The 14,525-nt window shown below is 44.1% G+C and overlaps 1 protein-coding gene across 5 annotated transcripts in view; it reads left to right on the forward strand.

The window, feature by feature from the left end:
* The window catches only part of LOC140200032 (interleukin-5 receptor subunit alpha-like), a 110,978-nt gene that overhangs the window by 25,821 nt on the left and 70,632 nt on the right, over positions 1 to 14,525 (forward strand). For 4 of the 5 annotated variants that reach the window (XM_072262681.1, XM_072262680.1, XM_072262683.1 and 1 more), the window contains one exon: positions 6,941 to 7,062. In XM_072262681.1, coding sequence (XP_072118782.1) covers positions 6,975 to 7,062 — 88 coding nt within the window. In that variant the 5' untranslated portion in view covers positions 6,941 to 6,974. Of the gene's footprint in view, positions 1 to 368; positions 390 to 6,940; positions 7,063 to 14,525 lie in introns of those variants that run through there. The other variant, XM_072262682.1, reaches the window with a different exon arrangement.

Genomic DNA, 14,525 nt, shown 5'->3' on the forward strand with positions numbered 1-14,525 from the left:
ATGGAGCTTAGTGCCTGTGATGGAGCTGACTGACTTTACAACTCTCTGCAGTTTATTTCAATCGTATGCAGTAGCACCACTCCCCCGCTCTCCATGCCAGACTATGATGAAGCCAGCTAAAATGCTCTCCATGATACATATGTAGAGATTTTTTTATGCTTTTGGTGACATACCAACTCTCCTCTAAATCCTAATACAATATAGCTGCTGTCATGATTTCTTTGCAGCTTCTTTCCTGCAACATGTTGACCAAAATTGAACACAGTACTGTACTCCAAGTGTAGCCTCAGAAGTGTTTTGTATGACTGCAACGCAACATCCCAACTCTACTTCCTCAGAAAGTTAAAGAAATTTGGCATGTTCCTGTTGTAATGTCAGCATTATTAAAAGTAAGTTAAAACTAATTAGGATAATGGGGGGAGGGGTTTTACTTATGTTCTTTTTACTTCCTGTGCTCTGTATATAGTGTCCCTGCCATGCCGTACGGGCTGTGAAAGCCTCTGTATGTACATAACGGTTTTGACGTTCGAGATAAAGTTGTTTCTTTGAGCATGAAGTTGTCGAGTGTGCCTTTTTCAAAGTAGACATTACCACATATTTTTGGCGATGAGGTAAACTGGTTTTGTGGACGTGTCGGCACGTTTTGAACTGGAGTAGCAGCGCCGATAAGGGGCCTCATGTTCAGATGCCTACATTTGGGACTATCGTTGAATTTTTGGCCGGAGTATGAGGAAAGGTTGGGACACTTTTTCCTGTGGAGCATGAAGAAAGCTCACCTCTGTCCCAGGATACTGACGGACTTTTACCGCTGTACCATTGAGAGCATACTCACCAACTGCGTCTCAGTGTGGTATGACAATTGTCCCGTATCAGACCGCAAAGCACTCCAGCGTGTGGTGAAAACTGCCCAGCAGATTATCGGCACCCAATTGCCCACCATTGAGAACATCTACCATAAATGCTGCCTGGGCAGGGAGAAAAGCATTATCAGGGATGCATCTCACCCTAACCATGGACTTTTTACTCTCCTCCCATCCGGTAGGCGCTACAGGAGCCTCCACTCCCGCACCAGCAGGCACAGGAAGACCTTCTTCCCTGAGGTTGTGACCCTGCTGAACTTCACATCACAGCGCTAAGCAGTATTGCATCCATATTGTACTGTCTCAGTACTTTTATATTTGTGTGCTGTAGCACTTTTTTTATTCGCAGTTATTTTGCAAATAACACTATTCTTTGCATTTCTGGTCAGATGCTAAATGCATTTCATTGGCTTTGTATCTGTACTCGGCACAATGACAATAACGTTGAATCTAATCTGATCTAATCTAATTTTTCTCTGCTAATGGAATTACTGAGGAGGTTAAGAAGCTCTCTGTTCTCTTGAGTGTGTGTGGGGCGAAGAATTACAAGCTAATAAGGAATTTAGCCACACTGCGGAAACCGGGTGACATTCCATGTTCCAGTTCGACATTCCATATGACGAACTGGTCAGGCTCGTGGGGAACCACTACGATCCAAAACCTTCTGTGATGGTCCAACGGTGTAAGTTTCACAGCCGTTTCAGGAAGCCAGGTCAGTCTGTGGCCGAGCTTCAGCAGCTGTCGGAGCATTGTGATTTCGGAGCGGTGCTGGAAGACATGCTCCGTGATAGATTGGTGTGCGACATTAATAGTGATGGCATACAACGCCACATGTTAGGGGAACCCCCACCGTTGACTTTCAAGAAAGCCTTAGAGATTGCCAAGGCATGGAGAGGGCTGCTAATAATGCCAAGGATATTCAGAAAGGACATGGGGGGGTCGCAGTCGGCAGCAGTTCACCAAGTCAGGAGGGAGACTGGTAAACAGGCAAAGCGGGTGGAATGCTTCAGGTGAGGAGGGACGCACTATGCAAATGATTGCAAATTCAAAGACACTGTCTGCCATGCTTGTAGCAAAAAGGGACATTTAGCTAAAAAGTGCAGAAGTTCAAAGGGTAAGATTAAGCCTGGGCAGGGGAAAGCTCAACAGGCTCAGGCAACCACACACCATCTAGAAGAAGCAGATGAAGAGGCAGCGTGTGCCTACAACATGTTTGGAGTGGAAACGGATGAGGAACCACCTGAACCATATTATGCCACAGTCACTGTCAGGGGAAACGACATTAAGTTTGAGGTTGATTCAGGGGCTACTGCATCGGTCATTAGTGAGGAGACCTACAGGAGGACATGGGGGTCCAACCTGCCTCCCATTAGACCGTCAAAGCTCAAACTTAGGACCCATATGGGGCAGCCCACACCTCATTTAGGGGTGTTATATGTGGACATTTCAGCTGGGGGTCAGAAGGCTGAAGCCAGGCTAGTGATAGCTAAGGGCAGGGGGCCCAGTCTTTTGTGTCGCGATTGGCTTTGCAAGATCTGCCAAACTGGCATGAAACTAAATATGCACATACGACGGAGGACATTCTGCAGCGGTACAGTGATGTTTTCAGGGACGAGCTGGGAACACTGAAGGGTGTGACAGTGAAACTCCATGTCGACCCTGAGGCCACACCACGTGTTTTTAAGCCCAGGTCGGTGCCCTATGCCCTGAAAGGCAGAGTCGAGGAGGAGCTGGAACATTTACAGAGGCTGGGCATTACTGAGCCCGTTCAGTTTTCAAGGTGGGCGGCTCCCATTGTTTCAGTTTTGAAGGCAGACAAAACAGTGAGGATATGTGGGGATTACGGTGAATCAGGGCTCTAGGCTGAAGGAGTGCCATTGCCACGGGTGGATGACCTGTTTGCGATCCTGTCAGGGGGTAAGCTGTTCACAAAGCTGGGCATGAGCCACGCCTGCCAACAGCTGCTGCTCGACGAGGATTCAAAGGAGTACATCACAATTAACACACACAAGGGAGTATTCAAGTACAATCGCCTGGTGTTTGGAGTGGCGTCCAGCCCTGCCATTTTCCAAAGGACAATGGACACTTTGCTGCAGGGGATTCCACACGTAGCAGTGTACCTTGATGATATTTTGATCACGGGGGCTACGGAGGTGGAGCATCTGGCTAATTTAGAACGGGTGCTGAAGGGGCTCTCAGACGCAGGGCTGCGGTTGAAACGCGGAAAATGTGTGTTCCTGGCATCGAGTGGGACTCACCTGGGACACAAGATCACAGCTGAGGGGCTTTGCCCTGTGGAGGACAAAGTGAGAGCGATTAAGGAGGCCCCAAGCCCTAAGACCGTCACGGAACTCAGATCATTTTTAGGCATGGTGAATTATTATGGCAAGTTTCTTCCTGACTGCTCAAGGGTTTTGACCCCACTGTCTAAGCTGCTTCACAGTGACACTAAGTGGCAGTGGGGTGAAGAGCAGGGGAAAGCTTTCAAGGAAGTGAAAGAACTCCTCCACTCAGCGAAGCTGCTTGTTCACTATGACCCAGACATGGAGATCACCCTTGCATGTGACGCCTCGCCCTGTGGAGTCGGAGCAGTTCTCTCACGTGTAATAGAGGACCATTCAGAGAAGCCTATTGGTTTTGCTTCACGTACACTGACAGCTGCTGAGAAGGGGTATTCACAGCTAGACAAAGAAGGTCTGGCCATTGTTTTTGCAGTCAAACGCTTTCATCAGTACCTTTATTGACGCGTATTTACAATTTATACGGACCGTAAACCACTGATGAGCCTGTTCAGTGAGACTAGATGCATTCCACCGCTAGCCTCAGCCAGGATACAGCGTTGGGCTCTTAGATTGTTAGCCTAACTATAGTGCACAGAGCAGGTGGGGATAATGCATGCGCCGATGCACTGAGTCGACTACCTTTACCTGAGACACCTGTTGCTACATATGTGCCCCCAGAGACTGTGTTTTCATTGGAGAAGCTGTCATAGACACCTGTAAAGGCGACCCGGATCAAGCAGTGGACAGAGAGGGACCCAGTCCTGTCCCAAGTCAAGACTTTTCTTTTACAAGGTTGGCCCAGAGCCATGGAAGGAGAGGAACTGAGGCCTTATGCCAAACGCAAGACAGAACTCAGTCTGCAGGATGGCTGCATTTTCTGGGGGGGCGAGGGTCATCGTGCCTCCCCCTGGCCGTTCACAGATTGTGGAGGAAATTCATGAGACTCACCCAGGAGTGTCTCGAATGAAAAGCCTTGCAAGGTCCTACATCTGGTGGCCAAGAATGGATCAGGATCTGGAGAACAAGGTAAAATTATGCACGCAATGTCAGACTAATCAGAATATGCCACTGGATATTCTGTCTGGATGTACAGTATTATGGCTTGGTATGGCAACTGCTCTGCACATAACCACAAGGACACTGCTCAACACATCACAGGAACCTGCCTCCCCTCAACGGATTCTGTCAATACTTTTCACTATCTCAGTAAAGCAACCAGCATTATCAAAGACCCCACTCAGTAAAGCAGTCAGCATTATCAAGAACATTCTCTCTTCTCCCCTCTCCTAACAGCCAATAGATACAAGGACCTGAAAGCATATACATACCACCAGACTCAAGGATGGCTTCATTCCCACTGGTATCAGATTGTTGAATGAACCTCTTGTACCTAAGACCTCACAATGTACCTTGTTATGATTGTAGACTTTGTTTACTGATATTGCACTCTCTCAGTTACCTTTTTATGATCTTTATTGTTTATCATTTACCTGGACTGTATTCTTTTGGTAGCTTTTATACTTTATTCTGCATTATTATTGTTTTACTTTATTCTACTTCAATGCACAGTGTAATGATTCGATCTGTATGAATAATATGCAAGGCAAGCTTTTTAACTGTATCTTGGTGTATGTGACAAGTATAAAATGATACCAATACTTGTGAATTTGTGCTAGTAATCAAAGTTCAATGTTGAAAGTTCAAAGTAAATTTATTATCAAAGTACACATGTTGTTCGGGCATTTTTGGGGTTAAGATATATGGCATAGAACTTCAACACCTAACTTCAGCCACCAACCATCAGAACTGAATATGGACTGTAGATTAAATTTAAAAGGCAGCTCCGGACAATGGGATCCTAGAACTGTGAAAAGAGCAGTTGATTGAAGGGCCAGACAATGTTGATTAACATTGTCTTGTTACGTGTCCCGTGAGTATCTCGTGAAATTGATGTAATTGTCTTATGCTATTGAAATAGTGTAATGGTCTCGTGCCCTTGGAATGATGTAATTGTCTTGTGATAGTGGGGTGATGTGATGTCACGTGATGGCATGTTCCAACTGGTATATAAGGGGAAACCGCAGTTGTTGCGTAATTCATTTTGTTGGGAGTCCACAGTTGGCAGTTATGCCATCGGAGAAGAAGAAAGAGTGAGAATGAAGAATCCCCAGCTCCGAACGAACCCCAAAAGGATTGGGGTTAACCACATCAAAGTTGCTGGTGAACGCAGCAGGCCAGGCAGCATCCCTAGGAAGAGGTACAGTCGACGTTTCGGGCCGAGACCCTTCGTCAGGACTAATCTGCAGAATTCCTCGTTTTGGGATTAACCAGCAGCATTCGGCGCATTACAGGTGTGACTGACACTTGGAACCGTCCGTACGTGGCACGCTTGTTGTGTTAACCCTGACATGGTTTGGGTTTTGCGATGATCACTTTGTTAAAAGGTGAGTTACTTTGAGAAATCGTATTCTGCGTCATAACTTCGGATAAGGCATTTCGACTGGGAGCTGCGTCTTCGGGGACTGCTCCAAAGCTGGTTTGAGAAGTCTCTCCTCTCGAATATTTCAGGAAACATTTGGACTTATTAAATTACCACCTTAAGACTGTGTTTCAATAAGATCTGTTAAGAATTGTCTTTAAGTTCGACTGTTTGACAACTATAGAAGCTTATCGCTGTTAACATCCGTTTAAGTTAGTCGATCTTTTACTGTTCCATGTTTATTTGAGTAAAGGTTAATAAATGGCGTTGTTTGTTTTATAAAAAATCGACTCAAATTCATCTTTGTTGCTGCTGGTTTATAACAGTGTGGGTGCGAAGGGGGGGTGTGAGAGTTATGGTGGTTCAAAGGAAGCATTGTAGATACATTGTAAATATAGAATTGTTCTTTGATCTTTAGCATATAGAATGGCATGTAGTGTTGGGTCGAGTTGGCGTCTTCCTCGGAAAGAGTCTCAATATGATTGCTGCAGTGTCTCATTTTGTGGAGTAAAAGACTGCTCCAGTTCTACCCGCCACGTCTCTCTGGTGACTTTGTTCACACAACCACATCGTCACCGTGTACAACCCTGAGACTGATTTTCTTGTGGGCATACTCAATAAATCCATAATGGAATAATAACCATAACGGACTCAATGAGAGACTGCACCAACTTGGGTATTCAACTTGTGTGCAAAAGACACGAACTGTGCAAATACAAAGAGAAAGAACTGATAATAAACAAATAAGTGACAAATTTCAAGAACATGAGATGAAGAGTCCTTGAAAATGAGTCTGTAAGTTGGGGGAACATCTCTATGATAGGGCAAGTGAAGCTGAGTGAAGTTAGCCCTTCTGGTTCAAGAGCCTAATGGTTGAGGGATAATAACTTTTCCTGAACCTGGAAGTGTGAGACCTGAGGCTCCTGTACCTTCTTCCTGATGGCAGCTGCGAGAAGAGAGAATGTTCCCTGTGTTTTTCTGCAACAACAGTTCAGTGCTGGGTAGGGCTTTACCTGTGATGGACTGGGCCATGTCCATTACTTTTTGTAGGATTTTCCATTCAAGGACATTGGTGTTTCCATACTAGGCTGTGATGAAGCTAGTCAGTAGTAATAACTTGTGTCATAACCTAACAGGAATTTGAGAGTTGACTTTGAATGAATATCATTTGCTGCTGGCTACAAATTATTTACTGTAACATCATTGGGAGAATTGGTACTGGGGGCTGTTTAATTAAATAAAATAATTAAATTAAAGTGCACTGCTGCTATGAAATACATCGCAATTTAAAAAAAAATTTGTTGTATACTCTTCTTTAGGTATCCCTGGGATTTTTATTGCATTTGCATTGTCATGACGCTTACAAAAACCTTCCTGCTCCTGGCTGCTGTTGGGACTGTTAAAGTATGTACAGCTGTCCCCAGTTACTTGGAAAAAATGAGTGAGTAAATTCAGTTGTTTCATATTAAGTTAATTGAAGAACACGTGCATTCCAGATGTCTCCTATAGCTTCTGATAACATTTTTGGAATTAGCTTATTTTATCAGGAATTTGTACCCTGAGAGTGCCAGATGGTGTCTTCTCTAAACCACAAAAGCCGAATAATTTCCATCAGAATCAGAATCAGGTTTATTATCACCAGCAAGTGACGTGAAATCTGTTAACTTAGCAGCAGCAGTTCAATGCAATAAATAAGCTAGCAGAGAGAGAAAAAATAATAAATAAACAAGTAAATCAATTAAGTATATTGAATAGATTATTTAAAAATTTGCAAAACCAGAAATACTGTATACTAAAAAAGTAAAGTAGTGTCCAAAGCTTCAAAGTCCATTCAGGAATCGGATGGCAGAGGGGAAGAAGCTGTTCCTGAATCGCTGAATCATTAGGATAATAGTGCTGTTTTGTGAAGAAGCGGGCTTTACACTCCATGAAAATTATTTTCCGTCAATTACTGCAGGGCATTAGATTATTATTAGGGTGATTAGAGGGCATGCGTTTTAAAGCATAGTTTGACAAAGTTGGATTGATTCCTCTAGCGGCTGAGAGAAAATCTGATGGAAATGTTTAACATTATGGGAGGTACAGACAGAGTAGACAGCCAATATCTTTATCCCAGGGCCAACATATCTGATACTGCATTCAGTGGCTACTTTGTTAGGTACAAATGCTTGTTAATGCAAATATGTAATGTGGTGTCAGAATCAGATTTAATGTCGCTGGCATACGTTGTGAAATTTGTTAATGTTGCAGCAGCACTACAATGCAATACATGGTAATAAAGGGAAAAAACTGAATTATAGTAAGTATATATGTATATTAATTAGTTAATTAACTAATAATAACAGGAATAATAATAGGGTTGTTGTGGTGGGAGATATTAATTTTCCAAATATTGATTGGCATCTCCCAAGAGGGAGGGGTTTAGATGGGGTAGAGTTTGCTGGGTGTGTTCAGGAAGGTGTCTTGACACAGTATGTAGATAAGCCTACAAGAGGAGATGCTGTACTTGATCTGGTATTGGGAAATGAACCTGGTCAGGTGTCAGGTCTCTCAGTGGGAGAACATTTTGGAGATAGTGATCACAATTCTATCTCCTTTACCATAGCATTGGAATATTGGCATAGCATTGGGATAGGAACAGACAAGTTAGGAAACATTTAATTGGATTAAGGGGACATATGAGGCTATCAGGCAGGAACTTGGAAGCATAAATTGGAAACTGATATTCTCAGAGAAATGTATGGAAGAAATGTGACAAATGTTCAGGGGATATTTGCGTGGGGTTCTGAATAGGTACGTTCCAATGAGATATGGAAAGGATGGTAGGGTACAGGATCCGTGGTGTACAAAGCCTGTTGTAAATCTAGTCAAGAAGAAAAGAAAAGCTTACGAAAGGTTCAAAAAACTAAGTAATGATTGGAATCTAGAAGATTATAAGGCTAGCAGGAAGGAGCTTAAGAATGAAATTAGAAGAGCCAGAAGAGGCCATGAGAAGGCCTTGGCGGACAGGATTAAGGAAAACCTCAAGGCGTTCTGCAAGTATGTGAAGAGCAAGAGGATAAGATGTGAGAGAATAGGACCAATCAAGTGTGACAGTGGAAAAGTGTGTATGGAACTGGAGGAAATAGCAGAGGTACTTAATGAGTACTTTGCTTCAGTACTCACTACAGAAAAGGATCTTAGCAATTATAGGGATAACTTGCAGTGGACTGAAAAGCTTGAGCATGTAGATATTAAGGAAGAGGATGTGCTGGAGTTTTTGGAAAGCATCAAGTTGGATAGGTCACCTGGATCAGACGGGATGTACCCCAGGCTACTGTGGGAAGTGAGGGAGGAGATTGCTGAGCATCTGGCAATTATCTTTGCATCATCAATGGGGACGGGACAGGTTCTGGAGGATTGGAGGGTTGCGGATGTTGTTCCTTTATTCAAGAAAGGGAGTAGAGATAGCCCAGGAAATTATAGGCCAGTGAGTCTTACTTCAGTGGTTGGTAAGTTGATGGAGAAGATCATGAGAGGCAGGATTTATGAAAATTTGGAGAGGCATAATATGATTAGGAATAGTCAGCATGGCTTTGTCAAAGACAGATCGTGCCTTACGAGCCTGACTAAACACATTGATGAAGGTAGAGCCATAGGAGTAGTGTAGATGGATTTTAGCAAGGCATTTGATAAGGTACCCCATGCAAGGCTTATTGAGAAAGTAAGGAGGCATGGGATCCAAGGGAACATTGCTTTGTGGATCCAGTACTGGATTGCCCACAGAAGGCAAAGAGTGGTTGTAGATAGGTCATATTCTGCATGGAGGCTGCTGACCAGTGGGGTGCCTCAGGGATCTGTTCTGGGACCCCTACTCTTTGTGATTTTTATAAATGACCTGGATGAGGAAGTGGAGGGATGGGTTAGTAAATTTGCTGATGACACAAAGGTTGAGGGTGTTGTGGATAGTGTGGAGGGCTGTCAGAGTTTACAACGGGACATTGATAGGATGCAAAACTGGGCTGAGAAGTGGCAGATGGAGTTCAACCCAAATAAGTGTGAAGTGGTTCATTTTGGTAGGTCAAATATGATGGCAGAATATAGTATTAAAGGTAAGACTCTTGGCAGTGTGAAGGATCAGAGGGATCTTGGGGTCCGAGTCCATAGGACACTCAAAGCTGTTGCGCAGGTTGACTCTGTGGTTAAGAAGGCATACGGTGCATTGGCCTTCATCAATCATGGGATTGAGTTTAGGAGCTGAGAGGTAGTGTTGCAGCTATATAGGACCCTGGTCAGACCCCACTTGGAGTACTGTGCTCAATTCTGGTCGCCTCACTACAGGAAGGATGTCGAAACCGTAGAAAGGGTGCAGAGGAGATTTACAAGGAAGTAGCCTGGATTGGGGAGCATTCCTTATGAGAATGGGTTGAGTAAACTCGGCCTTTTCTCCTTGGAGTGACAGAAGATGAGAGGTGACCTGATAGAGGTGTTAAAGATAATGAGAGGCATTGATCGTGTGGATAGTCAGAGGCTTTTTCCCAGGGCTGAAATGGCTAGCACGAGAGGGCATAGTTTTAAGGTGCTTGGAAGTAGGTACAGAGGAGATGTCAGGAGTAAGTTTTTTACTCAGAGAGTGGTGAGTGCATGGAATGGGCTGCTGGCTGCGGTGGTGGAGGCAGAAACAATGGGGTCTTTTAAGAGACTCCTGGATGGATACTTGGAGCTTAGAAAAATAGAGGACTATGGGTAAGCCTAGGTAGTTCTAAGGTAAGGACATGTTCGGCACAGCTTTGTGGGCTGAAGGGCCTCTTTTGTGTTGTAGGTTTTCTATGTTTCTAAGTAGTACAAAAATAGAAATAAAAAAGTAGTGATGTAGTGTTCATGGATTCAATGTCCATTCGGGAATCGGGTGGCAGAGGGGAAGAAGCTGTTCCTGAATCACTGAGTATGTGCCTTCAGGACTCTGTACCTCCTTCCTGATGGTAACAATGAGAACATGACTGACCTGGGGGATGGGGGTCCTTAATGATGTATACCACCTTTTTAAGGCATTGCACCCTGAACATCTCCCGAATACCATCTCCTGGAGGCCAGTGCTCACAATGGATCTGATTAAGTTTACAACTCTCAGCAGCATCTTTCAATCGTGCACAGTGCCCCCCAACCCCCCCATACCAGATGGTGATGCAGCCAGTTAGAATGCTCTGCACTCAACTCAATGCATAAAAGCATACAGGCGTGATCAAACAGTTCAGTTATTATTCAGATCAAACATCAGAATGGGGGAAGAAATGTGACCTAACTGACTTTGACCATGGGATGATGTTCCTTCCTGTTCATCTAATGCAATTCCACAACGCTGTTATACGGGGCACTCCAGCACTTAAGATACAGCAATAATGAAGGGTGATATACCATCAGTGGCCAATTTATTAGGTATACTTGTACACCTGCTCATTAATGCAAATATCTAATGAGCTAACCATGTGGCAGCAATTCAATGCATAAAAGCATGCAGGCATGGTCAAGAGGTTCAGCTGTTGTTCAGACCAAACATCAGAATGGGGATGAAATGTGATCTAAGTGACTTTGACCATGGAATGGTGGTTGATGCCAGATGAGGTGGTTTGAGTATGTCAGGATCTGCTGATCTCCTGGTATTTTCACACACACCAGTCTCTAAAGTTTACAGAGAGTAGCGCAAAAACAAGAAACATCCAGTGAGCGGCAGTTCTTTGGGTGAAAACACCTTTTAATGAAAGTTGTCAGTGCAGAATGGTCAAACTGGTTAATGCTGACAGGAAGGCGACAGTAACACAAGTAACCATCTGTTACAGCAGAGGTATGCAGAAGGACATCTCTGATTGTACAACACATCAAACCTTGAAGTGGATGGGCTACAGCAGCAGACAACCACAAACATGCACTCAGTGGCCACTTTATTAGTTACAGAAGGTACTTAATAAAGTGGCCGTTGAATGTAGATGGCGAGTATTTAAGTTGAGAACAGGCAAGTTTAAAGGAGATGTGTGGGTCAACTTTCCTTTTACACAGAGAGAGGTATGTGCCTCTGAAACCCCTTTTTACTGGGCATTTCGAGAAACAGGGCTGGTTAGCCACTCACTTACAAGCCAATGGACTCAGCGGTGAGAAAAGCACCTTTCCTGAACTCCATATGTCTAGGGTCAATATGACTTGGGTCCCACCAGACCAGGAGGGCTGGGATGTTTTGACCGTCCACATCCCCAATCTGAGCGAATACTGTGTAAATGCTGCCCACTTGCAATTACCCATTGGCAAGAAATAACAGATTGTAAACTGCATACAATTATAAAAGAAGTATATTTACAAATTTCAGCTTTATCAAATAGTAGGAAAAAGAAAATAAAAATAAATAAAAAGGGTTCATTACAATGAATCCAGTCCAAACATGCACATAAGTTGGAGCTCATCTTGAAGTTGTTTTCAACTTACACGCTGGACCAATGGTCTGCGTGGAAGCACACGCCACCTTCCGCATGTTGCTCAAAATCCATCTCAAACAAATGGGGTCCCCCACGGGACTATTGGTCATTCATCCTTGAAGCCATTCATCTACACAAAGCACCTTGTGTAACAGGGACGGGATTCTCAACCACCTTCCCCCTAGTCTTCTCCCAGCTTCCAATGAAAAGACCTCAACCCACATCAGTGTCCATCACCAAAAACCTCTCTGCCCAGCATTCCCTAGAACAGTCTCCCAATTCCACCATCCTGATTGGCTGGAACAACGTTCCTAAGTTGAACAACATAGCTCCTTAACTTTAGCTCAAACACAAACATGCTAAAAACAGAACAGATTAAAAGCAGAAATACCTACAGCAGAGCAGCAAACATTTTAATCAGTGTGTTACACTTGGAATGCACTGCCAGGGGAGATTCAAGAGTCAAGATTAAAGTTTATTTATCATTGTTCCTGAACCATATACTGAAATGCATCATTTGCGTGAACCCGCACACATGCACAGTCCTCCAACTCCAAGACAAGTTGTCTTCTTCAGACTCCAGCCTCCATCAGACTTGGACACATAGACATTGGGCCTTCAGCTACCTCAGTGGACTCGCAGAGATTCAATAAAAGCTTAAGAGACCCTTAATGAATGTGCAGAGAAATGAGGGACATGGACATTGTGTTGGCAGAAGGGATTAGTTTAATTAGACATTTAATTACTAAGTTAATTGGTTTGGCACAACATCATGGGCCAAAGGGCCTGTTCCTGTGTTGCACTCTTCTCTCACCATCCACTTCTCTTTTGAAACCAATGAATGTCCCTGAACTGGCCTCCCGGAGTTTTGGATCACTACTATTGGATTTTTTCTCATCTCTGACTTACTGTCCTTGGCAACTAACTGGACTCTGAAAACTCGCACTCATTCCTCAAAGGCACTTTATTCACTTGTGCACAACATTGCCTCTGTCACCACACTGTCCTGAAGCCAGAACAGAAACATATTGCTTTTTATACAGAATTGACTAGCAGTTATCCATATTGACCATTTGGGAACTGTGTATATTTGAATTCCTTGAAGATCAATCACCATTGACAATACAGGTGTGAAAAGTTAAAGGAAGCTACAAGCTAACAACTGATGACGTGTTGAAGTTAGTAAAGGAATTGTCACTTGGTTGGTGCGTGTGTGTTTCGCAGCCTTTTGTTACATTCTTATCTTGAATGACTGTATGGAGGCACTTCGTCCGTGCGTTCAAGCGGCGAAGGCCGGAGGGAGAGCCGTCCAATCGGTACCTGATGTACCCTCCCTCCCTCAGACCTTGGACAGCACTTGACAACATGCAAGTGAAGAACAGATTGAACAGGACTGGGGCTAGTACACAGCCCTGCTTCACCCTATTGGAAATGGCAAATGCAGCTGACGTATCACCACTGCAAAGGACCTGTCCTGTCCTGTGGAGCAGCTGAATCATCTTCACGAATTTCCTCGGGTATCCGTAACGTTTCAGGATGATCCAGAGAGCCTCCCTGTTTACAATGTCAAATGCCTTTGTCAGGTCAATGAAGACAGAGTAAAGAGGCTTGTTCTGCTTGATGCACTTCTCCTGGACTTGCCTCAAGGCAAATATCATGTCTACTGTACTCCGTTCTGGCCAGAAGCCACACTGCACCTCCGGGAGGTTCCTTTCCGAGATAAGATCATCCATGCAAACGCTCTAAAGACACTGTGAAGGAAACCCTACGCTACTGTGACATCCAGCCAAGGGAACTAGAAGCTCCGTCTGCTGACGACCCGCTGGCGAGCCCTGTGCTATGAAGCCCGCACCAGTTTTGAAGACAGGCGCTGCCAAAAACTGATGGAAAACTGTGACCCGGCATCACGGAACAGCAGCCACAATTAGTACAACAACGGACTTCCAGTGCCCCCATTGTGCTAGACTCTGAACTTCCAGACTGCAGAGCCACCTCCGTGTCCACAGATGAACTGCACAACAGTGTGTCTCCTTCCAATCCGAAGGACTACCACTACCTCATCTCCAGTAAACTAAATGATTCCGGGAATCTGCTCTGTAAAGGGAAGCTCTGCTCTTCAAACACATTTCCTGCCTGGACTATCTGCATTCTCTTTGCAATCCGTCCTTGCCTGGACACTATGTTAACCCATGCTTTACTGCAACATTCACATTATCACTGCCTTTTCTCCTACCAGAAAAGGCAAAATAATTCTGGTATTATTGCAAGGTTCTATAAGACTCAGTGCTTTATCTGTTTCCCAGTTGATTGAGTTCACTTAGGATTTAGCAACTCATTCTTAAAGTTTAATGTTAATTCTGTATGGAAAACAATCTACTATCATACTTAAATGCCATTTGATAAATAAATTATTTTTGCCCCATGGTACACAGTAATTTGTTTGTTATCTTTACTTCAATAG

This window comes from Mobula birostris, chromosome 7 (assembly GCF_030028105.1).
Source record: "Mobula birostris isolate sMobBir1 chromosome 7, sMobBir1.hap1, whole genome shotgun sequence".
In the NCBI taxonomy this organism is placed as follows: domain Eukaryota; kingdom Metazoa; phylum Chordata; class Chondrichthyes; order Myliobatiformes; family Myliobatidae; genus Mobula; species Mobula birostris.